Genomic DNA, 26,434 nt, shown 5'->3' on the forward strand with positions numbered 1-26,434 from the left:
ATGATCTATGGACTCAAGTCTAAACAAATTGTTTCCCCCACAATTATGTACAGCATATTTTAGGCAACCCTCCTCAAAGATTCTGAGCCTCAGCACTACTGGCCTCTTCTTGTAAGATCCCAGTGCTCCTCTCCTCCCCCAGCTGTGACAAACAAAACTGCCTCCAGACACTGTCAAATGTCCAGCAGTGGGCATAACCACTCCCGCTGGAGTAAACTACATCGCATAGATGCTGTCAAGTATCTCTAGTTGAGTCAAAGTCCACATTTTGTTGTCCCACTTTCTAATTATCTGAAACCTAATTAAAACATAGGTTCCTCTCTGGGGAAAACAGTTACTATTAACATTACCTGTTACTTCTCTAGTGAATTCTGTACACGTTATCTTTAGGCAGTTGTTACATACAGCTGTTACTAGGGAATGACATGACAAAATATACTTATCAAAATAGAGGAATGGTTCACAGACCAAATTTATAAAAGATTTAGCAGTTAAAACCAATCATCAGAAAGGAAGGATATACTTTATACAAGTAAAACTATTATGTTGACACTTAGATATCATTCTGATTTCATCATTTTGGTCAGGTTTTCCTTCCCTGAGACAGATTTTTTCCCCTGTTCTTACAAGGGCAAGTTAAATTATTAGTGCTAATGAAGAAAAGTATAAAAATGGTCAATAGCAGATAATCCAAAGTTTGACCTGGGAGTACATAAAGGTTTTACCTTTTTTTGCATCATCTGGATGCTAAATCCAGATGCTTAATTTATAGTACTCGAATCTCTAGAAGATAGAGGGAAGAGAAACGAGTATAAAATTTCTTGAAGATTCTGGACCAAGGCTAAGTGCTCATTAAGGACAACTCAGTGTGGACTATAATTTTTCAACCATTTTATTTTCATGTGATGTAACTGTTTATATCCAGACACAAGAGCCAAACACAAAACAGAATGCAACACTCAATTTGGGGTTTGTAGTTTAAAAGGAATTTCTTTATTAAACCTGTTACAGTAAGATCCATTTAAATATAAATACCAAAAAATTCTAGGATTGTCACCAAAAATGTAATCAATGAATGATGGTATTAGAAGTTTTTTCCTTTACATTTGCTTCTCTGCTTTTTTTTTTTTTTTTTTACAATGAATGTATTTTTTTAAAGTTGCAAGCAAATTCTTTTTGCACTTCCCTTTTCCACCAATTTTATCAAGGATATGGCCTATCAACTAGGATTCTTGGACAACTGTTGACAGCATCCTTATTTCCTGGGTTTTATTTCAAACTTTTTTGAACTTCCCCTACACTAGCTTTTGTTAACGGCATTTCCTATTAAGTTAAAAGGTGACTTTTGAGAAACTTGATTTCAGATGAAAAGTATGCATAAAAAGTCAACTACCTTACAATTAGATTCTCAAGTTAGAAAGTGAATACGCAACATAAGAAAAACCATAGCTCTTACCCTTCTATTTTCTGGTTTGACGAGAACTGTCAAATTCCTTTCTAAAAGAGTACACATATACACTTTCAATTTGGCATTCCATATTCAGTAAAAAAAAAAAAAAAAAAAAAACCTATTCCAATTTTACTTATTCTGGAATTTTGACAATTTTAGCAATAGCAAAGCTCAATTTCACCTTACTTTTACCTAGCAAAAAGCAAATTAACATTTAAGTTTCCAAATGTTTAATCTGGTAAAAATGAGAATATACTTCAATCAAGAACACACCATCTAAAAAAATAGTATTGCTGTCTTGTCATGAGTTTCTCATTACATTTCTGCAGTCCCTACATGTTTAGAATAAATGTAGCATTCACATAATACTATAGTCCATGAAAAGAGTATATTCTTTTATTGTTTTTGTTCATACACATCGTTTCAACCTTCAATAATAAAATTCAATAAATTTGATTCCTTAATCATAAAAACTTTACACATTATTTACATGTTGCCAAAGTCTACGCCATACAAAACATCACAAGGATTTGACTACGCACGGTACCATCACACAGGAAGAAGAGGGGGCTAATCCAGGAACATACATTCAAAGATTAACTTGTAGCTGTGCACAGTGTATTTGGCACTGTTCATCAACATTATAACACATTCCTCTCTTAAGACAGGCACTATTCAGCCTTAGTCACAATGTATCAGAATTTGCTATTCACATCAAAACCAGCTTTCAAACTTTCTAACAATAATCAGTGTTAAGAAACAAAACACCATCAGAATTGGGAATGGAATTCAAACCTTCAACCTCTTGCTGGGCTCCAAGCTGCCATCCGTAAGGTAGGCTTAATTTGATAATTTTTCCATTGCGGAGAGTGTCAAGAAGAAACAATATACTCTTCAAAACACGTAAAGACAAACAACACTTTAAAGTTTTCAGTTCTTCTTGGGAGTGCAAAGAGAGCCCTGATAATGATAACTAGTAGGTGATTTTGGCAGGAATTATAGAATGGTTGATGTCACTCAAATTGTGGAGACTGTACTGGCAGTTAACCTCATGGAAAGAAACTGGAATGCCTAATCTGAAATCAGAATCCTTAGCAACTTGTTTTAAGGGTTTCTTCCCATCTAGGACAATAACAGACTCATGTCAGATTATAGATTTACTCTGATAGGTTACAACACTACACTGCTATGAAATATAAGGACAAAATAAAAATACAAAAATCTCAACTGTTAAACCTGTAGGGCTTTGGCTATATCCTAGTGGGTAATTTGACTAACTTCATTTCAACAAATATGAAATCCCTTCACTTCAATTGGGCCCATTAAATTTAATTCATTAAAAGCAAATATATTCCAGAATGTTTAAAAAAGACACATATATAAAAGGCATAAATTCAGTCTTCAACTAAGGCCAAAAAGCCTCAGTAGAACATGGATGACAGTACAGGGGGACAGAAATAAAAAAATCTCTGGTAAAGTTTAGAGATATGATGTCGCATCACACAAGCTTTTAGCAATAAATTAAGACTTGAAAAAAAAGTCTCACAATGTACAAAGAACTACAATGTGCAAAGTAATGTCGCTGAACCAAAATTTAGTTTATAATCATTTTATTTCAAGTGTATTTTTAAAATCATAAACGGAGTTTTGGAATCCAAAGTCAAAACATTTATTCTTCATAGACTCAGAATCTGACAAGCAATTCCAGACCTTGCTTTCCAAATCCAGTGTTCTCTGCTGTTTTTCAGACTGAGACCTAGTATTTAAAACTACTCCGTCCTAAATGTATCATTCTGGATAACTGTTGTGCACTTGCTGTTGATAAGATTCTTCTGAAAACAGCCCATCAAATATATAAAGGATGGTTTCTGTCCAGGTATCAGCAGAGAGGGGAGAACTACTAAACACCTATCAAAAAATCATCTATTCATTTAAAAAATAACAAAACCAGTGCTGTTCTCTGCCATGAGAGAGAACATGCAAAATTAAATTACTTTTGTAGACTGTGGCAATATTTTATTACCTACACAGGCCTCAATCTCACTCAAAGATCTTTCAATACAAAGTCACCATCAGGATTTACTCAGTAAAAATCCTGGGTACTAACATGGCCCTACATGTGCTATTCCAAAGAGGAACAGGTTACTTTTGAGGAAAAGAGCTGCCTTGGTAACTTCCCTCAAATGCTTATTTTAAATAAACATAGTTAATGGAAATATTTTTTAAACCAACTCTGGGTACTATTTCGCAAACTGCCCACCAAATGGAAAAGGAAATCAAAACTTTCTCTACTTATTTGGGAAACTTTCCACCTTTACTTTTCAGATTATGACTTTTTACCTTTTTTTTTACTGTCTCATACAATATTTAAAAATTTTTAAATTGTTTTCCAATATAAGTTCTTTTTCAAATGATCTTCATAACCCAGAACACAGACAACAGAGCAACATTTTCAAGTCACATTGATAATAATGAAGAGATGAAAATGGACGGATGTCTGAAAACAGGTATTCCCTCTGCTCCAAAGGTGAGCAAACTTTTAACATGTGAACAACACGGAACTCCATCCCTCAAACTCAGAATGCTTCCATTTCATATGTCAATATATTATTCTTAAAACTTAAAGTTTGGTCACTTGGAAAAACTGAACAAAAATTACTCCCCGACCCCCCTAAACAACAAAATACCTTTAATTACCCCTTTCTCTCCCCAGAAAAACAGGGAAGTAGTTAGGGCTGAAGCCTTTAAATCTGAAATTTCAGCTCCTAAAACATTGCTGCAATCTGCTCAAAGGTACAAGCTCACCATGTCTCCTTCTCCACTACTTCCTCATTTATAAGTTTATTTCCACACACACATGCACACACACACGCGCGCACACACACACACTCGCTCACACATACTCTTACTCTCAAGTAAGACACTTTTTTGTGTTTGTTGATAAATTATGAGGATTATGAACTAGGTGTGTACAGGGTTTCATAGGTGCTTTGTAAACATCAGAGTCACTTGAGTCCTTTTCTCCAAAAGCCTGAAATCAAATCACACGACCAGCAAATCACTATTTCCCCAGACGCTGTTCACAGGCTGCATACTGACGGAGGGCAGAGAAAAAGTCCTCATAACTGATGTTTAGGTGGGAAGGCAAAGAGCTGGAAAAAAAAATCAAAGGAGGAAAAAGCAATTAGATGATACGCTATAATTTGGAGGAGGGAAACCAGAAGGGTAATGACCAAAAAGATTAAGAACCGAAGAAAGTAAATTACAAGCATAGAGTACATCAAACTAGTTCTACTAAATGATTATTAAACTCACTGTGAAAGAGTTCAAATAAAAACTAACCCCTGTATACATTTTTTTTTGACATTTTAAAGGGACTTGTAAAAAATAATTTTAATCTTAATCGAGTATAGCTGACTTACAGTGTTGTATTAGTTTCAGATATACAGCCAAGTGATTCAGTTATACATACACACATTCCTTTTTAGATTCTTCTCTCATATACATTATTACAGAATATTGGGTAGAGTTTCTTGGGCTACACAGTAGGTCCTTGTTGGTTTACATTCTACACTTCCTAGGTACTGCTAAGTCCCAAAGATCGACCCTTACTGTGACTTTCCATCCAAGCACCAATCTTACATCGTCATCTGCCATCTTAAGTCTAAACAGACCATGGCCTCAAAATCTTATTCTTGAATTCAACCTGTTTCCTTCAAAATCAGTGGTTCCCTGACTTTCCCATTTGTCTCAATGACACTGTAACTTATCCAGTCACTAAGGCTTAAAAGCTCGGGAGTCATTTCATTTCTACTCTAGTTTTTATTGCAATTAGTAAAGTGCTAGGCCTGCAAGTAAACTTGGTAATTAGTTCTCATGAATAAGAGAATTCATAGTATGTTTCTCCTAGGACCCAAAATTAAAATATATTTTTAGGTTCCTAAGTTTCTCTCTTTTATTTAATTTCCACATGTGCTTTATCTCATGCAGCAAATTCTATCAACAGTATTCCACGGTGTGTATTCTTTTATTTATGTCTGGGCTTTTTTTCAATCAATATAATGTTTGTGAGATTCACCTGTGATGCGTATTTTTAAAATTTGTTCATTTTCACTTTTATCCAGTTTTCCCTTCTATAAATACTCCATAAAAGCGGCATGGGATACCAGCCAGAGCACTATCCACCCCAGATGGAGGTAAGAAGGAGGTGAAGCATCTCATCATCTCTCCTCCTTTTCTATCCAATGGCATCCACTTTCATGAAATAAGTATAGCTTTCAAATGTATCAAACAGTGCATATTATTTTGCAAACTTGTTTCTTTCACTCAGTCATATTTTTGAAGGTTTATTCAGTAGATACATGCGGCTTCTACATCCGGTATATTCAGTTTAAGTGTTACATATATCTCACTGCATGCGTGTGCCACAGTTTAACTATTCTACTGATGGACATTTGGTTCTTTTTTAATATTTATTTTTATTTATTTTGGCTGTGCTGGGGTCTTAGCTGCGGCATGTGAGATTTTCATTGTGGCATGCGGAATCTTTAGTTGTGGCACCTGGGCCCCCGCACTGAGCTTGGAGGCTTAGCCACTGGACCACCAGGGAGTCCCATTGGGCTATTTAATTTTCTTGTATTCCTCACTGAGCTGCCCTTCTCTTTTATTTTAAGTCAGGGGTCTGCAATTACAGTCTAGGAGACTGCCACCTATTTTTGTAAACAAGGCTTTATGAGACCATGGTCACACACATCTGTTGACATAATCGTCCAGCTTGTTTAGCTATACTGGCCTGTGTTTAGTTGCAACAGAGAACAGCAGTTCTGAAAGAGACACAGCTTCCGAGATCTAAAATATTTAGCCTCCGGCCCTTTATTCAAAAAGTTTGCCAAATTCTGTTCTAAATAAGCAGTTTCATTCTCATCCATGTACTCGCTCATAAATTACAGGTATGGACCCTTCAGTTGTCATTTTAGCTCATTCTTACCCAGACCCAATCTACTCTAAAACATAGTTGTGAAACAAATCTTCCAAAATCACCATTCCCACTGATTTCCTACTGCCTTTCTAGTAACTACACACATTCCTAATGCTTATATTTAAAGCATTCTCAATGTCAAAAGTCCCAAACTATCAGACTTCACCATATACTACTAGACTCCAACACTAAGTCTCTGCACCGGTGTGGCCAGTTACCTATTTCCTTCTAACGTGACGCTCATGTCTTGCCCCCTAGGTTTTCTTTGTTCCCTGCAGCTCAATCCCTACACTTTCTACCTTTTCTCTAATTACAAAAATTCTACCCCCTTTACACATTTTGCATTAAGTTACATCTCTTCTGTAGAATCAACAACTCTGGCCCACAGAGATCACTCCTGATACCCTATGATGATTAGTTTTAATACCAAATATCTGCACAACCACAAAAACTCTTGTGTCTGAGTCATTTATATAGGTTTTTATTTTACCACTGATACCGTCAAACACCTGAGGGAAAGGACCAGTATTACAATAATTCTTTGGGAATGCCCACCACATCCAGTATGATGCTGGGTTCAAGAAACACTTGCTGGACTGAACCAAAGTCAGTACACTTTTAACTACTTACATAATCTCAGTCAACCTGATGTGCCAGGGAAGAAAGCCTAGTGTGCTGTCCACAGGACCAAACTTCAATACTAAATCAGGGTCAGGGAAACCATTTGAACCTTGGAAAGAAAAAACAACACACATAGGAAATTAATACACACTGCTTACCAAAAAATGACCTACAGCAAAATCTGTTCATCAAATTGGTTTCTTATGTTTTCGTGTATCTGTTCTCTTCAGAAACTTTATTTATATGTTCCATACCCCAATTTCTTGGCACAACATATACTTTTATATCTGTTATTTCCAAATGTGGAAATTTTCTCTAACGGCTGTTTAACTGGACTGATTACCTGACAAGGAGGGGTATCACAACTCCCACCCATTCTACAGGTAGTCCCCAAATCCCATCTATCTTTCAAGACTAAACTTATGTGTTCTCTTGGCATCCTGAGACCCACACTGCTTTAAGGACTCAAATACTTATTCTGGCCACAGAACCAAGTAACTTCAGGGATGAAAAGCAACTTTAAAAGCTGTCTATTCTCCTTCCCTCCACATGCGCCGATTTTACAGGGCAAGACCAACTCCTAGCTATACAGTACAAATGGTCTCAGGATTCCCTAGAGCCCAAGCTTCCCAGGACGGGAAGAGGAGACTGTACACCTGCCTCAACCAAGATCTAGCCATTCTTTGCTCTAGCAAGCTGCTTTCCATATGAGATCTGGCTTGAGAGAAAAAGGGGATAAAAAATATTTCAACTACTAAAAAATAAAGTGAAATAAATCTAAATATAAATAATCAATGATATAGCAGAAAAGATGCTATAATCAAAGGGACCCAGGTTCTAAGAGTTTCTAATAATCTCAGTTCAGCCACTAACTTTCTGGTCACAAGGTAAATGGAGAATTTATCTGAATGAATGAAAAATACATTTGAAATTGTATGGCTATAAAAGCTAACAATGGACATGAATTTATTAAAATTATTGCCTTTCTTCAAAAGGGTTAAGGATAAGGCTAGTAAGCAGAAGGACCATAAAGTTAAGGCAAAAAGTTCCTAAGGAACTCTGGAAAGAATAAACAAACTAAAGGTTTTTATAAGCAATTGAAAAATAGATAAAATATAATGTTACATGTAGCATAAGATGACAAAATCAGTGGTATAGCTGGCATAATAGAACAGAAGGAATACCAACAAAGGAGTCGCAGATGATAGTAGTAGCATATTCCCGGGACTGCTTCCTAAATAGCTGTTAAGTTCAGACTTAATATTCAAACTTAACAGACAGTTCAAACTAAGAAGAAAGAGGAATGTTGCATGTCATTTTATCTAAATAAAACTGAAAGATAAAATAAGGCAAAATACATTTTAAAAGAAGGAGGTAGAAGTTCTATTTTCAAGGACTGCCCCCCAAATCCCTTTAGATCCCTTCCTTTACCAGTAATTCTGAAAGCAAAGGAGGTGACTACAAATTTTATTATCTCAAAACTATGTGGGTCTCTAAACTTTAGAAACATAATAAGTACAACAAAATCAGGCTTTATGGTAAGAATGAGACATAGATATTCTCCTTCATACAGCATCCTTGTGAGACAAAACTAAAAACAAACATACACGACTTACTAAGTAAACTGTCTAACATATCTACATCCAAATCTGTGGATTTCTTTTGCTGCTGGGCTACTAACTGGCAGAAGTCTTGAGCAGCTCTTACAATATCTGCTTTTCCATCTTCTGGGGACAGCACCTTCACTGACGACTGGCAATTTAAAACTGGAAGAAAAAATAAGATATTAAAAAAAAATACCCTCTTCCAAATATACTTCAAAATCAGTTTCAAGAAAAAGTACAATTCTTACAGTAAACAAGAATCTTTTACGCCCTTCAATTTTAACATCAAAGCATACCTAGCTACTTTGCTCCGAAAGAACCTGTACATAACATTTGTGTATTTATTTACATACAGTCTTATCAAAGTGCTCAGAATGACCTTGTATCTGTGAATAAATCCTCTAGAAAACAGAAATTTTAGTTATAGTTCAGTTCAGTCATGTCCGACTCTTTGCATCCCCATGAACCACAGCACGCCAGGCCTCCCTGTCCATCACCAACTCCCAGAGTTCACCAAACTCATGTCCATTAAATCAAGTGATGCCATCCAACCATCTCATCCTCCACTGTCCCCTTCTCCTCCTCCTCTCAATCTTTCCCAGCATCAGGGTCTTTTCCAATGAGTCAGCTCTTCGCATCAGGTGGCCAAAGATTGGAGTTTCAGCTTCAATATCAGTCCTTCCAATGAACACCCAGGACTGATTTCCTTTAGGATGGACTGGTTGGATCTCCTTGCAGTCCAAGGGACTGTCAGGAGTCTTCTCCAGCACCACAGTTCAAAAGCATCAATTCTTCGGTGCTCAGCCTTCTTCACAGTCCAACTCTCACATCCATAACATGACCACTGGAAAAACCATAGCCTTGACTAGACAGACCTTTGTTGGCTAAGTAATGTCTCTGCTTTTTAGTTATAGGGTAACTTACAATTTCTGCTCAAAATGCCACCTACAATCACAGCATAGTTAGCAACAACACAGACAGAAGACAGAAATGAAGGCTGGAGGAAGAAAACAAGTTGCTTCAATGGGAATGAACTGTCTATAGCACACGGGTTTGCCTTTCCAAATTCTTATTCTGTGGAGCTGTTTTACATTTGATAGGATTCTAGATAACTAATAGCTCTGCCTAATTCTTGTTTATAGATATACGATTCTTTGTCTGGTAGAGATTCAATTATATTCATTCTAATCCTGTAGAAAAACAAGTTTTGTCTCTACTCATGTTATTTATTTTAATATTTTTGATCTATAAGTGTGTCCACTCTTTGGATTCTCTTTGAACAAGCTATAAAATCTACTGATTCCTGGTTGTTTGAGTTAAGTAAAATCTTTAACATGTGTTTATTTTTTAATATGTATGACTCATGATTTTCTTTTTCTGAAAATTATCTTTTAACCAGATGAAGAAAGAAAAGTCTAACCCTGATGATTAAAGGTAGATAATAAACACTAGGGATAATAAACACTAGGACAAAATGAATAAATAAAGGAGTAATAGAATCTGCCTTGAAACACAAAAAACTTTATCTGCATATGTTAGGTATTCAGTTTTACACTCACGCTTACCTTGATCATCTTTGTCATTACTATTTGCAAACTCTGGTGAGTATTTGGAACAATCTAAGCCCAGAAGTTCCTGCTGTTGTTTTAAAATTTCATCCATCAATCTGGAATTATTTCTTTTGAAAATACCTTAAAAAGAAAAAAAAAAAAAAAGAAGTACATGTCAACTAGGTTAATTTATCCTCATCAATAATTAATGGATGCTTGTTATGAAAATAATACTGGATCCAGAACTGAAAAAATTCCAAATGAAGCAATGATGACTAATCCTAAACTAGAATCTAAAAGGAAAACATAACAACAAAGCTGTTATTTTAAGAGTCTGGCCTCGGACTAAAGTCAAAAAAAGGACAGGAGTAACAATTCCGTGTCAATATGAATATGAGAGAAATTCAGACCTATAAAGAACTTTTCAGAGACCATTCACTTGACATCTTCATTTACAGGTTAAGAAACGAAGACCCAAGTCTCAGAAAGACCCTTAAGGGATTTGTCCGGGCGTTTAGAAACTGCAGCAGCGGTCCAAAGTTTCTACCTTCCTCTCTCCCAGACTACTTTCCTTACAGATTCACTCTGTGCATGCGATACTGTTACCTCAATTTGATTAGTTTTTTTTTAACAGTAGGAATAATATGAATTATGTAAAAAGGAGAAAAACAGAAGGCGCTGAGAGCCTGGTGGGCTACAGTCCATGGGGTTGCAAAAGAGTCAGACGCAACTTAGCGACTCAACAACAACAAAGAGAACAGACAAAAGTGCAGAAATCAAAATTTAGTAAATTCAAGTAAAGCAGGAAAATATACTACATAAAACTCTTTCTGATCCTCCAACTATGCACATGAAAGTAAAAACTATAGTTACTATCGAATCTCTGAGAAAGATGAAGGAACTATTAAGAAACAATTAATATAGAGAGCTCTAATAAAAAACGATTTGGCTATTTTCAGAGGCCAGCCTTCTAGTGGCCACTGCCTCTTAAGACCTTTATCAAAGGCTCCTTCTCTGTACTCTCAGTCAGCTCTGTCTTTAACAAAACAGCTCAAAGGTCAACTGGGAGAGACAACATAATAAAAAAAAATATATATATATACACAGTAACACAGAATCTGCTGAATATGCTGTATAATGCCAACTTGGTTGAGTATGTGTCTATCAGTAGTTCAAAGATAAAAGCAGTCTCTTTGGTTAAGAAAAGGTTTTGTAAAACAAGCAAGACTTGAGCTGAGCTGACCTCAGAAAGTTAAGAGAGAAGAAAATGGAGAAGATAGATCGTGAAGAAAAAAAGCACTGAATGCTCAAAAGACAGACAAATACTACTTTTGATTTGAGAAAAGGAGCAAGGGAATGGGCCTAATTTTTACTTCATTTTGCCTACCCAATGGGTAACCAACCTTTTCTGGGCAATGTATAAACGTGTCGAAATATTCATCTTTAGGAAAACCAACCTGGCAACAGTACAGAGAAGGACTGGCAGCAGACTCCCGCAGCAGTCCACACCTAATTTGATAAAGCAGTGAAAAAGAATTCATTGTAAAGAGCTGAGAGAATAAACAACAGAGGCAAACACAGAAAATTCCATGGCTTCAATCCTGGGAAACAGAAGTTGATAATATTTTTTTAAAGTAGGGAAATTCTACAAAGAACTGGTTTGAAGGAAAAGACTAGTTTTAGACAGCTGATGATGGACGATATAGGTGGGGTTACTGTCAAAGCGATTAAAGACACGGGGAAAGGGTGTTCACGACAGGGGTAGGTCAAACAAGCCCTATGGGTAGGGCTCTTACTGTTGCACCTACAAGAGGCTAGCGCAGGGCCAAGCACAGAAAAGTGAAAGTCGCTCAGTCACGTCCGACTCTTTGCGACCCCATGGACTATACAATCCATGGAATTCTCCAGGCCAGAATACTAGCGTGGGTAGCCTTTCCCTTCTCCAGGGGATCTTCCCAACCCAGGGATCCAACCCAGGTCTCCCACATTGCAGGCAGACTTTTTATTTTTTTTACCAGCTGAGCCACAAGGGAAGCCCAAGCACAGAACAGACACTGAACAAATAAAGGTCTGCGGAAAGACCATGACAGGTCAGAGACCTTCTTCCTTCTCAAAATCCTATCTTCGTCCCAGATTGCTTGAATTATCTTCTGGATCAATTCCCAATTTACTCCTTGAATGGCCTCTTCTCACTCTGCACTGAATCTTTTTCCTCTTTCCATCCCTAAATGGAGACGACTCCTCAGCGTTTCTGCCTCAGCCCTCTTTCTGTCCATGTGCTCCTCCTCCTCTGGTTCTTTACGAGACTTTAAATCCCAGCATCAGGACCAGGGTAAGATGAATGAGGCAAAACCGGGGGCAGCAGGCTGTGCGTTGCAAAAATCCTAGTAACTAAAATTAATAATAACTTAAGGTAATACCTTTCAAAAATTAAAAATAATGCAAAACATCCATGATGAACAAAATATTAAAATTTTAAGTAAAAAAACGGATCGGCATTTGGTTCCCAACATTTTGAGTTTATTCAAACATTTAATCCCACCTTGAAGTTCTGTAAGCATCTGAAAATGAACAAATCTAAAACTTGGTAGCTTATCTTTCAAAAAAGCTCTCAAACACTTACATTGCATCAAGTTAAAGGAAAGAAATAGTACTAAAGTGTAAAACTTATATGTACTTAGGGACAAAGCCTAAAGGAGAACAGTAAATATGTAAGGTTGATAGGACAGTGGGTGGTTTAAAACCACAACTGCTATAAACAGCTGCTCATATAATTTTAAAAAATCACCACCAACACCAACCAAACTTTAAAAAAGCCCTTCTTGTTGCTGTTTTCCTTCTAATAACATCATCAATAGCTAACCAGACACCCAGACATGGTCTCTGCTCTCTGGCATTACCACCACCAGCCCTATCAGAATGCTAACCCTTGACTCTTCTACAGCAACGCTCCCCTGAACCAATTTCCCTTTGTCCACTGTCCCCACTGTTTCAAGCAACAGTCTTCTTTATAATATTACAAACACTCTCTGATAGGTCTTCTGCCCCTTCTAGTGAGTATCACTACAGACATCTTCCTTGGGTACATCTGTAAGCCCGGCACATTCCAACTTTAACCTCTTAAATGGCTCCCAAAATGCTTACAAAAATCTACAGTATTAGGAACAAACTGTGCAGATCCATGTTAACATTCCATGTTACGCTTCCACACTGGGTAGGTGGAAACAATTTATGTTTGTAACATAACTGAGTCTTCCAATTTTTCTATACTTCTCTACCCAGCAAATCTGATTGCTTTATATTGCCCCCAAAACACCTGAAGTGACTCTCACCTTCAACCTTTGTTACCTCCCCAGCCCCACATCTGTAAAATTCTCTTAATTCTTCAGGCCAGCTGAAATGTCATTTACCCCCAAGAAGCTGCTCTCTCTAGCCAGATATGCCCAATTCCTCCTCTGACATACCTCACTCTTGCAAATACAAACATCTGCTCAAACTCCTTAACAAACCAATATTCTACTTTTATTAGTTATAGCTTAACTCTTCCCCACCCCCACTGAACTGTAGTCTTACTTGTGAACTTGGGTCTTATTATCTCTTTTCCCCTAAGGTGCCTTCCACGTAGCAGGAGTTCAATGTTTATTTAATAAACTAAATTATCAGTCCACAAAGTGCCACCTAATAACAATGAAACCTAAATGGACATGACACTGAATGGAATTTTTAAGAAGTTTCCAGGAACCTCTCACAATAAAAGGAGACACTTCCTTATTGCACACAGGCAGATATGCTGTTAAAAAGGAAAATTATTACAGAGAGATGCAAATACTTTTTATAAAAAAGACCTCCAGAAAGTTATTTTAAACTGAACCTTTATCTTGACTGATTTGGATGGAAGGATGAAATTAAAAAGTAGTTTCTGAAAAGTACTAAATGCAAAAAAAGTACTAAATGCAAAGACAGATTACCAGCAAAGTAATTCCTGATATCCCGCAGCTTGATCGCCATCCAGAAATCTGATTACACTCTATGGTTCTTATCTTACTAACACTTCCCATAAGCAATATTCTTGGGCTACAGTTTTCTTCAGGATTCAAAGTCTACACACACACACTTCATATAACAAGATCTGCGACAAGATAGAAGAATGCCTCTGACTGAGACAGGCAATTCCTCTGGCAATACTGTAATATATGTGGAGAGCCTTTTCTCATATCATAATTCATCTTGTTTGCCTTCACAGAATCTAAACTAAAGCCAAAATGATATAATAAAAATAAAGAAACCATAATAAAAGTCCTTTTATGCAAAAGGGAGCAGCACACACTTAGAAATAACACTAGCAAATACTCAAATTCATGAGAACCCTGTGTTTTACAGAATTATATAAAAATGAACTGCAAGAATTATTTTATCCTGTCCTTTTACAAAGGGGGAAACAGACCCAGCAAGGCCAAGCAATTGCCCTTGGTCAGGAGTCTAAGCCTTTGGATTGAAATCCAGGTCTCCTGACTTCCAATTATTCAATTCAGTAACTATGTAATGCTGATAAACAGCACTAAATTCATCTTACTATTAAATTCTGAACTTCCCTCCCCCAAAAGTTAAACGAAAGTTGGCCGTTTTACAAACGAACAGAATCTTTAAAAACAAAACAAAACTAACACTAGAGCTCTTTTTAAGGTTTTTAAGAAGTTACAGGGTAACAGATACTTGATCTTTAAAGATGACTTAGGAATCTAAAGTTAGGGTTTTGCCATAATGATTTAAAGACTTTTACATTATGCTTGTTGCTCTACAACTGTATCTCATGCACAATTTCCCTCAAGTAAACTATCTGGAAATATATATACATAGAAAAGATATAGGGAAGAGCCAAAATTTTTAAAAACACACACGAGCACACACCGGAAAGTCTACAATTTCCATGAAAGAATAAAAGATTATGCTAGGAAAGCAGACCTCAGAAAGACAACAATGTTTTTGGTATTTTTGATAAACACTAAGCGAAATGTAGATCTCTTCTTATATCTTAAGAAAGAGCCTTTTTAATTCTAGTATTAAAAACTGTGTAAGATGTTCAAAGTGTAGACAACAAGGAAATGTCCCATAACCATCCATCCTAACAAATTGAATGTCCCTTAATCTCATCATCATACAACGACTATTTCTGGTTTTTAGTATTTCCCAGTGGTCATGTATGGACGTGAGAGTTGGACTGTGAAGAAGGCTGAGCACTGAAGAACTGATGCTTTTGAACCGTGGTGTTGGAGAAGACTGTTGAGAGTACCTTGGACTGCAAGGAGATCCAACCAGTCCATTCTGAAGGAGATCAGCCCTGGGATTTCTTTGGAAGGAATGATGCTGAAGCTGAAACTCCAGTACTTTGGCCACCTCATGTGAAGAGTTGACTCACTGGAAACTGGGAGGGATTGGGGGCAGTAGGAGAAGGGGACGACCGAGGATGGGATGGCTGGATGGCATCACGGACTCGATGGACATGAGTCTGAGTGAACTCCGGGAGTTGGTGATGGACAGGGAGGCCTGGCATGCTGCGATTCATGGGGTCGCAAAGAGTCGGACACGACTGAGCGACTGAAGTGAGTGAGTGAGTGAGGCATACCTGTAGCAACCCACTCCAGTGTTCTTGCCTGGAGAATCCCAGGGACGGGGGAGCCTGGTGGGCTGCCATCTATGGGGTCGCACAGAGCTGGACAGGACTGAAGCGACTTAGCAGCAGCAGCAGCCATACCTGACCAAGCAATTTTGTATCCTGCTTCTCTCACGTGTACAACATGTATCCTTCTTTGGTGCTAATCTCATGATTATTTTAACAATTGCATTATTTAACAAAAAAGGCCTCTGAATTCAGTAAACATTTCAAGTACAATGGGAAGCCACTGGCAAGTTTTATTTAGAGTTTGAATAATATTACCAAAGAAGTTCACGTTGTTGATGGGTAAAGAATGGATTATACAGGGGCCAGAACAGAACTGAAGAGAAATTAAGAGGCCACTGCAGCAATAATCCAGGTGAAAAATAATGAAAACTTGGGTGGCTGCAATGAAGAACCACAACCAAGTGGCAATCGGAATATCTTCTAGAAGATCAAGGAGGCCTGATGACAGACGAGAGGTAGAACATATCAATTTTTAGCTTGAGCAGTTGGCTGGAAGGTAGTGGCTTCCCATTTTCTGAGATGAGAAATAAACCAAGCAAGGCAGGGTCTGGTGGTGGGGGGCGGATTCAAGAGTACTGTTTTGGACATGTTAAGCTTTTGAGATGCCTAACAAAATAAACATGGAGATGTTAGGTAAGGAGTTAGATACAGGAGCCTGGAATTATAGAAAACATAAGGACTGGAGAGTCAAACCTGAGTGTGAGCATACAGATGATAATTAAAGCAAAAGGATTGGGAAAACTATCTGGGTCAAGAGTCAGCAAACTACTGCCACTGGAACACAGTCACACCATTCATTTACGGCCACTTTCTGACTGTAGTGGCAAAGCTGAGTGTTTGTGACAGGGACCATATGGCTCACTAAGTCTAAAATATTTACTACCTGGCCCTTTAAGAAAGTTTTCTGACCCCTGATCTAGGAGACAGGGTGAACATCAGAAAGACAAGGGCATACACATAGCACAAACTTCTAGGATATCCCAACTTTTAGAAGTGGAGCAAACAAGCCAGAAGGAACAGGCAGTGAGACAGGAAGACATCCAAACACACATGATGTCATGGAAGCTAAGAGGGAAAATATTTCAAAGACAGTGGAATTAAATATGCCCTACACAGGTTATGAAAAGCTATAACCAACCTAGACAGCCATACTAAAAAGCATTACTTTGCAGACAAAGGCCCGATTAGTCAAAACTATGATTTTTCCATTAGTCATGTATGGACGTGCAAGTTGGACCATGAAGAAAGCTGAGCACCGAAGAATTGACGCTTTCAAACTGTGGTGCTGGAGAAGACTCTTGAGAGTCCCTTGGACTGCCAGGAGATCAAACCAGTTTATCATAAATCCTTAGCACGTTAACCAGTCTAAGAAACTGAGAGTCAGAAAACCAGGAACCCACGTATAGTAAGAAAAGAAAGTGAAGTCACTCAGTCATGTCCAACTCTTTGTGACCCCATGGACTGTAGCCTACCACACTCCTCCATCCATGGGATTTTCCAGGCAAAAGTACTGGAGTGGGTTGCCATTTCCTTCTCCAGGGGATCTTCCCAACCCAGGGATCGAACCAGGTCTCCCTCATTGTAAGCAGATGCTTTACCATCTGAGCCACCAGGGAAGTCCTTAGACCACATATAGTAAGGGACAGATCTTAAATATTGCTTCTTCTAAAATTTATATGAACTGAATAATCAATTCTAGAAAATGAGACTTTCCAAATACACATGTATATCTTTTTTAAATCTGAAATCTAAACTTTTGCTGTGACTATTGCTTCTCTTCAATAGAAACAGATTTTTAAAGCAAGTGTTTATAAGGACACGATAAAGAAAGGAAAGAAAAGCAAGATAAACACTGAACCAATCTCGTTACAATCTCTCATCTCACCAGCTAAGGAACTAAAGTAATACTTTTTTTTTTAAATAAATGAATACCCATCGTTTGAAATAGTCTACCTTTCTTTTTATTTTTTATTTATTTTTTTCTACCTTCCTTTTTAAATGAGACACCTAAGTAAGTTATCTGGTGGTTATCCTCATTTAATTTTCTAACAATCCAATTATAACACTATTAGAGGCAATCTTCAGAGAAGAAAACATATACTTATAGGACAATTTTTTTAATGTACCAATAAAATTTTACATGACTGAAGTACTCAGAACAAAATAAATCTCATAAGCCATTAAATAATTTTGTTTCAAGAGAAAGCCCCATGATACCTCATGCTGCTGCTGCTGCTGCGCCGCTTCAGTCGTGTCCGACTCTATGCGACCCCGTAGACGGCAGCCCACCAGGCTCCCCCGTCCCTGGGATTCTCCAGGCAAGAACACTGGAGTGGGTACGGTACCTCACAGAACAACAACTATCCTGGAAGGAGCATGCTGCAGCAAGGGGAGAGATACATGGGACAGTGACACAGTACAGAGTGAGGGCTGGGTTTTAGCTCCAGTTCTTCAGCAAGAGAGAGAGATAGAATAAACAAGCTATGTGGGTTTTCTAAGCCTCGGGCTGTACATCTTAAAAATGAGATTATCTTCACAGACTCTGCTCATCTGACAAGGAAATAGTTCAACAGAGAGCAGGAGCTTCATAAAATTAAGTTCAGTTGATTAAAAAAGAGTCAAGTGTGTCCTACAACTCACAGCATGATCGTTCATATTAGTGGATGAAGAAAACTCTAAATACCTAAATACCCTTAAATACCTTTTACAAATTATCTTTATTACCTCTAGATAAGTAACACTTTACCAAGGCTTTAGGATGACCCAACATAATCAGGAAGAGTACTAACGTGCCTGGATTATGGTTATATTCTCTTATTAGTGGAAGTTGGTACAGCATAATGGTTAAGCACAAAAGCTTTGTAATAAAACCTGGTTCAAATTCTAGATCTGTCTCTTACTATATGTGGGTTCCTGGTTTTCTGAATCTGTTTCTTGACAGGTTAATGTGCTAAGGATTTAATGCACTTCTTTGCATAGCATATGATGCATAGTAACAGTGCAACAAAGAATAATTATTACTATTAAGGAAAGGTTTGTTTTCATACATAAATCCAATACTATGGTTAAATAGAAAGCTACTCAGAAAACAAGGTCATTTCAAAAACAGGATAGAGCTTTTCAAAGACAAAGCAAAACTGGGATAGTCAAGAGAAGCCACCTAGCAGCTAATAGTGAGAATGATTTACAAGGATCTATTGATAGCTTTTGACAGGTTGCTAGCCCTTTGTAGAAAAAGGGAAGAGGACATCACAGGATGTTAAGATAAATGTGAAATTCTGTATTATATTTGCAATGTACTATACAAAGGTGAAGATTAGAAATAGAATCCCTTCGAGAGAAGACAAGTACCCTAGTTTGTACTGTCTGTGTATCAAAATTTAATCACATTTATATTCAGACTTTCAACACTTCTGGCAACTCCGTATTTCAGCGTAAGGAGCACAATACTTGATAAATTTATATTTCCCAACAGCATCTGTGTCAGTGTGCCAAATAAGTAAACTAGGGCAAACTATGTTCATTTCCCTCTCACTATTTTAAGGCTTCTGGGTATTGGTGCTAGAAAACAAATTACAATTCATCATCCTTACCTACAAAAAAATCCAGCCTCTTCTTTCAATTCAAGGAATACCTACTGACCTACTCATTACATGCAAACACCAACCTGAGGATAGATACCATCTGCGGAGCCTACAAGCTAGTACAAAAGTTTGAGCACGTGTACATACAACTACTACTTCCCCAAATGGAGAACTTGGAGATGTACAGCATTTAAGGAGATTCAAGGATACAGCAAGATCAGGAATGGAATAGCTGAGAGAGAGTACCACTTAAAAGAGCAATGATAGCTTTCTGACAGATAGCCATTTGCCAAGAAAAGGAAAAGAGGACACTCCAGAAGGAGGGGACATCAAGTACCTGGTCATGGATACAGTAAAAGGCATACAAAAGAATGAGAAAGAGGTTGGGAGGGCTGGAAGTGTACAGGGCAGATTGTTTTTAACGCTAGTGTGAAAACTCTGAGCCACAAAACCGTTTCACAAGACATCGAGTATGGCTTTACAATCATGGAACTAACACTACAGAGAGGAATACAAAAGATCTGTTTTGTTGCTAAATCCTCACATAGACGCAAATGCCTTATTCCAGATCACTCCAATTTATAGCAATAGTAAGTAATAATTCACTGCAGCACTATTTACAATTGCCAAGACAAGGAAGCAATCTAAATGTCTGTCAACAGAGGAATGGTTACAAAGAAGATGTGGTATGTATTATATACAATGGAATACTACTCAGCCATAGAAAGGAAAGAAATAGTGCTATTTACAGAAACATGGATAGACCTAGAGAGTGTCATATTGAGTCAAGTCAATCAGTCAGAGAAAGACAAATATGATATCACTTATATGTGGAATCTAAAAAAAAAAATGGTATAAATGAACTTATTTACACAACTGAAGGAGAGCCACAGCTGTAGAAAACCAACTTACAGGGGGAAGGGTGGTGGGAATGGATAAACTGGGAAACTGGGATTGACATATACACTCTGCTATATATAAAACAGGTAACTAATAAGGACACACTGTGTAGCAGCAGGAACTCTGCTCAGTACTCTGTAAAGACCTACATGGGAAAGGAATCTAAAACAGAGCGGATATACGTACACGTATAACTGATTCACTTGGGTGTCCACCTGAAACTAACATGATATTGTAAATTACTTATACTTCCAAACAATAAAGCAGAAAGAAAAAATATTAACTAATAATTAAGACCCACCCAAGATCATCCTCACTTACGGAAAGGAACATAAAAGACGAATGCATAATCTGATGCAATGTAACTGGCGGCATGTCCTTTCATCTGTGGTAGAGTCAAACTTCAATGTGTAAATGTACCATGTAAGTAGCTTAATAAAAATAGAGTTGCTCAGGTCCCATTCGCCTAATTTGATCTGACCAATAACTCTGCTGAATCCACTTTTTATAAACACTCCCAATGACTCATTCATAGATGGCCCACAGACCATGTTTTGAAAATACTGCCCTACAGCAAGGCTATCAGCATGGCACCAATACAGCTGAGCAACAGGAACAGGTTCCATCCCTGAAGATAATGATACATCTCCAGGTAACTTGGATCAAGGCGTACTTTAACAGAGATCCAGGCAAGTATAGCCTCCCTAAAGCTAAAGCACCAAAAGCTCCAAACTCCAATTTTTGTTCCAACCCAATTATGGTCATTGCTTAAATGATAACAGTGTACACAAAATTGCCAAATTACCCTTCTAGAATTCTGAGCTCAAGAAATTCCTGAGAAAACAACTCAAATTTCTGACAGGTGAAAGAATTATTGTAGAAATTCTTGATTATAATCAAGAAGCAGTGCAGGTAAATGGAAACGAAAAGATCAGTGTGTTTGCAGAGTCAAACCATGGTAAGTATTAATGAATTTTTTTGTCTAAGGATTAAATACAGGCTAGATCTAGCTGTAATTAGAATGAATGTATATAAGTGTTAGTCGCGTCCAACTCTGCAACCCCATGGGCTGTAGCCCACCAGGCTCCTCTGTCCATGGAATTCTCTAGGCAAGAATACTGAAGTGGGCTGCCAATCCCTTCTCCAGGGGACCTTCCAGACCCAGGGACCGAAGCTGGCTCTCCCACACTTGCAGGCAGATTCCTTACCATCTGAGCCACCAGGGAAGCCGAATTAGAATGAAGGGATACAAGACAGGGAAAAATTTAAGGTGGTAAAGTAGCTCATCTCCAAGATGGCAGCCATCATCTCCACCCCAGCCCCACCCCTTCTGCATAAGCCATTTTCTCACTGAGGTCTATTTCTCCTTTTTTTTTTCCTCTTGATTTGGGGGCTGACCTGTGGCTTCTCAGACCAACAGGATACAGTAGAAGTAACACTACATGGTTTCCTAAGTTAGGTCATAAGAAATCCAGTTGTGGCCTTTGGCTAATTCTTTGGGAATAACTATAAAAGAAGTATGACTACCCTAAGGCCACTGTTAAATGAGGAAACTTAAGCTAGCCCTGTGAAGACAGATGACCAACCATCCTCATCTATGCCAGCCATCACAAACCAGGTACTGAATATATGGTGTGAAACCTTTTACATCCCAGCTACTATCTGACTGCAACCTTATGATTAGAATAGACATCAAGAAAGAACTGCCCACCTGAACTAAGTCAACACATAAATTGTTTTAAAACACTATGCTCTGGGGTAGACCACAAAGTTAGAGATAACCAGAACAGCTGCCCAGGTCTTTATTCCACCTCATTTCTCAACTTTTCATTACATAAACTTACCTATCATATTTACTGATTTCAACACACTACTATCACTGTCGTTCCAGCTTCTCTAATGGGAATGCTTGACAATAAGGGATTCCCCATTCTCTGCGTGTGTGTCACACACTGACCACTGTACTGATTATGGTAATCCAAATTCTACCTATTTTTGCAAGGTCTATCTCAGATGTCACCCCCTTCCTTACTATGGACGGGGATAAGGAAGTACCGTGTTCTTGGGAATACTTCTTAAGCATGGATGTTGAGAAGCAACTCTGTTCCTCATGGATTTTTCTCTCTTTAAAGTCTCTGTCATCCACTAGCATTAATACATTAGCTTATAATAATCTTTAGTAACTGTCCCTGACTTTAGAATAAACTCTTTAAGAGACATAATGTCTGGTACTTCTTTGTGTCCTAATGCTTTATATCACAGCAAGTACTCAATAAATGTGACATTAAAGAGTATGTCAACAGGCTTTTTAAAATAAATTAGATATTTACATAGAAATAGGCTCAAGTGAAAGTTTGAGAAAACTGAATAGAGCTTAAGTATCTAAACAGTTCCCCAGAAAAAGGATAAGTTTTCTTACATAACCATATGACTTGCTCACTGACCTCCTTCATGTCTACTCAAAAGTCAATGAGGCTCAAGAGGAAGGGGACACACGTATACTTATGGATGATTTGGCGGCCCACGCCAGTGCTCTTGCCTGGAGAATCCCATGGATGGAGGAGCCTGGTGGGCTGCAGTCCATGGGGTCGCACAGAGTCGGACACGACTGAAGCGACTTAGCAGCAGCAGCATGTTGATATATGGCAGAAACGAACACAATACTGTAAAGCAATTATCCTTCAATTAAAACCAAATTTTTAAAAAGTCCATGAGGCTTTCTTTGGCCACTCTTTTTAAACCTGTACCCCCTAGTCCACCGTTGACTTTCAACATTCCTCTCCCCTTCCTCTGCTTCACTCTTCCTCACTGCCTTTATGGGCTAATACATTCTCCTCATTTATACTATTTGCACACTTCCACCAAAATGTAAGTTCCACGAGCATAAGAATTTTTGTCTTTTTCACTGGCCTAGATGCCTCATGCCTAGAACAGTATCTCCCAATTTGTCACCTGTTAAATGAATGAATCAATCAGTCAATACCAAGGAAGAGTGAATTCAAAGTCTCTTATTTCAAACAATGAAATTAACCCCTATCCCATTAAAAACTCATCAAAATTGCTTTTACAGTAGGACAAAAAGTGCTGAGTCTGTGCACTGCAAATGCTCCATAAAACTCTTTTTGATTATCAGTTAAGACTTGGTTAGCTTGACTTCTTCCTTTTCACCACTAATGGTTTCTTTGGCAAATATGATAGGATATTTCTGAATCACACCAGCAATTCAAGAACAGGAATTTCCAGAATAAGGAAGTGTGGCAATACTATAAACTGCATTCTATTTAATTATTTATTTTTCTTCCCTACTAGAACATAATGGTACTTGCTTTATAAGAATTACTTGAATATAAGTGATTCACTTAAAGCCAACTTCACCACATTGCTCAATGGCTTTAATTAATTTCCCCTCTGCTTCACTTACTTTTGCCTCAGACAGTATTTCTGTTGCATCGCTCAAGCAAAGACTGTGTTGCCTTATTACAGTCTTGTGATTTCTACTGATCTTTTGGCAAGTTCCATAAAATCTCAGTACCTAAGTATTTTAACTTTAACCTTACAGGGTAAACTATCATTTGATGATGATGGGCTGTGAGTCACCATGTTCCTTGCTGGCTGCAAGGAAGGTGATCAGCTGATCAAAGACAACTCTAATACCCTGCAAGAGTTGCTGTCTGACCTCAACCTACCCTTTCTGACAAACCGTCACACTTAAACCTGCCTATGTGGTAAAGATTTAAATGCTAAAAATCAAGTTGTAGTTCCTGTGAGCATACCATTAATTTAAGGTATTGAACAGAGACTAAAATATTAGTTTTCTTTCCTTCATACCAACATTATTCAATCATTCTTACTTGGAAGGAAATGCTATTGCTTTTGACATTTGACTGAGACCCAAATAAAACATTTATCTCCTACTCAGTCCTCAAAGCCTGGCTTAAACACTATCTCCTCTGCAGGAGCTTTGGGAGTTCCTCCAATCAGAATTTCTCCTCCTAAAGGAGATCAGACCTCGGTGTTCCCTGGAAGGACTGATGCTGAAGCTGAAACTCCAATACTTTGGCCACCTGATGCAAAGAGCCGACTCATTTGAAAAGACCCTGATGCTGGGAAAGATTGAGGACAGGAGGAGAAGGCCATGACAGAGGATGAGATGGTTGGACGGCATCACTGACTCAGTGGATATGGGTTTGGGTGGACTCCGGGAGTTGGTGATGGACAGGGAGGCCTGGCCTGCTGCGGTTCACGGGGTCGCAAAGAGTCAGACACGCTGAACGGAACTTCTCACAGGAGTTACTAACTCTCAACATCTGTGGCTGTCTTTGCCACTCCTGCGAATGTGTTTATCCCAACAAGCCTGAGTTTATGCAACTAAATGTTAAGAATCCAAAGAATATGCCTATCCAAAGAACTGCGCTTTAACTTTGTAGCTATCCAATAAATGTTCAAGTTCTGTACCTACAAAAATTCTCTACCGTGAAAATTTCCTCAATCAAAACTTATGGGAGGACAAGTACTGTGTTGGCCCCTGAGGATCAAGGATCGCACAACATCCCAGGCAGCTGAAAACAGAAGGCGACCACTTTCCTGGCCGCCTAACCAGGCTCTCAGGTACTTTTCATAAGCCTACTTCAAATGCCATTTGTCCCCAGCCACTGAGCTGTGACTTAAAAACAGTGCTCTGGGCCTCTCTGAGGAACCACTGCGGTGTAACAAAAAGGTGAACCCGAAGGAAAGTTCAGACTGGCTAAAATATCAATCCTCCTCTTACTACCTTTCAAACTTTGGACAAATTTGTAAATGTTAGCGACCTCAGCTCCCGCATTTGTGAAACAAGGGTATACAAACACCATCCACTTTACTAGGACGTGATAACGGGTAAGAAATATTTTTAAGTATGTACAAGGCGATGAATCGAGGTCAAAGGTTTAGCAGGTGTTCAATTAAGCCTATCTCCTCTCCTCGAAAGAGCTAGCACCGTAATTTACACTTAGGGCCTCGGGTCACAGAAACTCGCGGAGCCGGGAGGGCTGTGCCGAGAGGCGCGCCCCGGTACACCTGCCGGATGTGCGGGCCCCGCGGCCGGAGAGGCCCCGGTCCCCCGACCCGCTCTGGGTCTCACCTTGATGGTCGTAGACGCTAATGTAAGAGATGCCCACGGCCATACACCACACCACGAGGCTTGCGATGTCCGAGAAGCTGGGCTCCTGCTCCTCCTCCGTGATCACCAGGCCCATGTGCACAGGCAGCTTCTCCAGGGAACGGCCGTCCGCGCGCCAGCGTAGTCGCCGGTGGGCGGCGGCCGGGGCCGGTCCCGCGCGCGGATGCCGGTGGTGACGGCGGTTCCTGCCGACAGCCGGGGGCTTGCGGAGCGTGAAGCCGAGCGGCGCTAGGACCGCGGCGGAGGCGGCGCGACAGCAGCGCCGCCAGATCCAGTTCCAGGTGCCGAACCGAACGCGGAGCCAGGAGGTGAGCGTGCGGTGCAGGCAGAGCAGAGCGTGCAGCACCCGCCACACCAGCTCGTACAGCCCCGTCATACTCTCGCGGCGCCCGGGCGCCCTCCTCTCTCCCTCCCACACCCGCGACGCGACCGCTTCTTATCCGGCCCTGCGGCCGGCGCGGGCCATCGCTCCGCGTTCCCCCGCCCCCAGCACCCGATCCCCTTTCTACTGCCAACACCTCACCTCGCCCCCGCCGCCATCTTCCTCCTGCCTCGGCAGCCCCGCCCCCGCTAGTACATGGACAGTCCTGATTGGTCGACGTGGAACTCTGACGCGGCCTTTGAGTCCGAGGATGTGGCCCAACCCGGCGCGAGGGAGGGTATGGGCCTGCGAACTAACTGGGCCGAAGACCGAGGGCGCCCCCTGGTCTTGCGGAGGCCGAGAAGCAGTCGCCCGCCTGGCTCGCGTCGTCTTGATTGGAATGGGCGATTCCTGGAACCCCGCGACCTTCGGATCTTGGACGTCTTGTGCGGTCTGTCTCTTCTCACAGCCCCGCCAGAAACGGCTGCCAAAGAGTAAAAATGGCCCAAGTGGATTGGAAATTACCAGAAAGAACCTAGGGGTAGAAA

General features: G+C 39.4%; 1 protein-coding gene across 2 annotated transcripts; it reads right to left on the reverse strand.

Moving 5' to 3' along the window:
* Positions 1-970: 970 nt before the first annotated feature.
* On the reverse strand, positions 971-26,082 carry NUS1 (NUS1 dehydrodolichyl diphosphate synthase subunit). Of its 2 annotated transcripts, XM_004011168.6 has the most exons (5): positions 25,487-26,082; positions 10,219-10,344; positions 8,666-8,815; positions 7,059-7,158; positions 971-4,602 (listed from the first exon to the last, which is right to left on the reverse strand). In XM_004011168.6, the coding sequence occupies exons 1-5, from the start codon at positions 25,899-25,901 to the stop codon at positions 4,512-4,514; spliced, it is 882 nt and encodes a 293-aa protein (XP_004011217.1). In that variant the 5' UTR covers positions 25,902-26,082; the 3' UTR covers positions 971-4,511. The 2 variants fall into 2 exon arrangements, with proteins under 2 accessions (XP_004011217.1, XP_042109214.1); XM_042253280.2 differs by lacking the exon at positions 10,219-10,344.
* Positions 26,083-26,434: the final 352 nt, after the last annotated feature.

This window comes from Ovis aries, chromosome 8 (assembly GCF_016772045.2).
Source record: "Ovis aries strain OAR_USU_Benz2616 breed Rambouillet chromosome 8, ARS-UI_Ramb_v3.0, whole genome shotgun sequence".
In the NCBI taxonomy this organism is placed as follows: Eukaryota; Metazoa; Chordata; class Mammalia; order Artiodactyla; family Bovidae; genus Ovis; species Ovis aries.

Bases quoted from the DNA above. Each gene is read 5' to 3' on its own strand.
- NUS1 (XM_004011168.6), bottom strand. From the start codon at position 25,901: ATGACGGGGCTGTACGAGCTGGTGTGGCGGGTGCTGCACGCTCTGCTC. The intron at 8,816-10,218 runs GTAAGCGTGAGT...TTTTTCTTCCAG, and splicing joins TAATGACAAAGATGATCAAG to TTTTAAATTGCCAGTCGTCA. The intron at 4,603-7,058 runs GTAAGTAGTTAA...TTTTTTTTCCAG, and splicing joins ATCAGGTTGACTGAGATTAT to CTCTTTGCCTTCCCACCTAA.